At 44.3% G+C, this 1652-nt stretch overlaps 1 protein-coding gene across 1 annotated transcript; it reads left to right on the top strand.

Moving 5' to 3' along the window:
- The first annotated feature begins 368 nt into the window (after positions 1–368).
- Positions 369–1353, top strand: LOC104800395 (probable carboxylesterase 120). Its single transcript, XM_010523189.1, has one exon. The coding sequence runs from the start codon at positions 369–371 to the stop codon at positions 1320–1322; it is 954 nt and encodes a 317-aa protein (XP_010521491.1). The 3' UTR covers positions 1323–1353.
- The last annotated feature ends 299 nt before the right edge of the window (positions 1354–1652 follow it).

Genomic DNA, 1652 nt, shown 5'->3' with positions numbered 1-1652 from the left:
TATAATATTGTATAAAAAATCAGGATCAATGGAGATATATAAAACGACTTTTGTGAACCACGGAAAAGCCTCTCTGCTCCACAAAATAAATTTTAAAAAAATAAATGAAAATAAATATTACGATATGTATAGGGATATATTAGTCTTTGTCTAATCCATTACTAGCGTTTCCTATATATAAAAATATATATAGATGTTTAATGAATGAGAAAGTCAATGGATTGTTTTTCACATTGGTAAAGTGACAATAAAGCAAGTTGAACATTCCAGCCAGCCATAGACATACATGTATATGAGTGTGTGCGTATATGTATCTCAATCTCTCATTCATTGTACCTAACCTAGCACCTAAGTCCTGTTCTCCCAATATGTCCCATCCATCTCCGAGCTCTGATCCATACAATTACCTTGGCATCGTCCTGAATCCAGATGGCACCATCACACGCGACCTCACCCGATTTCAGTGTGCCGCCGCCACCCCAGATCCCCGCCCACACAATCCGGTGATCTCCAAGGATATTCCTGTCAACGAGTCAAAGTTAACGCGCATCCGCCTCTACCTACCTACCTCCGCCATATCCTCCGACGAGAAGCTCCCTCTCGTCGTGTACTTCCATGGCGGAGGCTTCGTTCTGGGCAGCGTCGACTTCGTCCAATTCCACGGTTTCTGCTCAAACATGGCATGTGACCTCCACGCGGTGGTTGCATCCGCCTCTTACCGGCTTTCTCCCGAGCACCGTCTCCCCGCGGCCTACGACGACGGCATGGAGGCACTGCATCGGATCCGGACCTCCTCAGATGACTGGCTGAATAACCACGCCGATCTCTCCAACGTCCTCATCATGGGTACGAGCGCCGGCGGAAATCTGGCCCACGCAGTCGGTCTACGCGCCAGCACCGAGGATCTGAAACCGTTGCAGATCCGCGGGCTCGTGCTGCACCACCCGTTCTTCGGCGGCGTGGAGAGAAGCCCATCGGAGATAAGGCTGGGGCAAGACCCCGTCTTGCCCCCGACGGTTAGCGACGTGTTCTGGGAGCTGTGTCTTCCGGTCGGAGCCGACCGGGACCACGAGTACTCGAATCCGAAGGAGGGTTTGGAGGGGATGGTTCGGGTGAGATGGAAGGTGATGGTGATAGGTACCGAAGGGGATCCATTGGTCGACCGGCAGAGAGAGGTGGTGGAGTTGATGAAGAACAACGGCGTGGATGTGGTGGGTCACTTCACCGACGGTTCCTTTCACGGTGCAGAGATTATGGACCCTTCAAAAGCTAAATCAATGTTTGCCATAGTCCGACATTTCATGCCATCCTCCATGTTGTAATAATTATCTTTGTTGACCATCTTGATATACGTTTGCGAACTCAATAATCGAATGGATTCAAAATAAAATAAGTAGTCCATAACGAACAAAATTTAATATAAAAATTGAATTATTAAAATTTTATTTAAAATTAATACATTCTAAAACAAATGGAATAAAAAACATAACTGACAAAACAGACTTTTATTTAAATACGAGTATTTTTATTAATAAAAAACGTATTGAATTTGATCCCAAATCCAAATAAAATTAAACTTGATATAAAAACTGATTTATAATTTTTTTTAAATGGAATAATCGAACCTAAGTATAACTAAAATAAAACCCAAA

The sequence above is a fragment of the Tarenaya hassleriana genome, unplaced genomic scaffold, assembly GCF_000463585.1.
Source record: "Tarenaya hassleriana unplaced genomic scaffold, ASM46358v1 Cleome690, whole genome shotgun sequence".
In the NCBI taxonomy this organism is placed as follows: Eukaryota; Viridiplantae; Streptophyta; class Magnoliopsida; order Brassicales; family Cleomaceae; genus Tarenaya; species Tarenaya hassleriana.
This window is presented reverse-complemented; position numbering and strand designations above follow the sequence as displayed.

Excerpts from the sequence above, each read along its gene's own strand:
- LOC104800395 (XM_010523189.1), top strand. The coding sequence starts at position 369 with ATGTCCCATCCATCTCCGAGCTCTGATCCATACAATTACCTTGGCATC.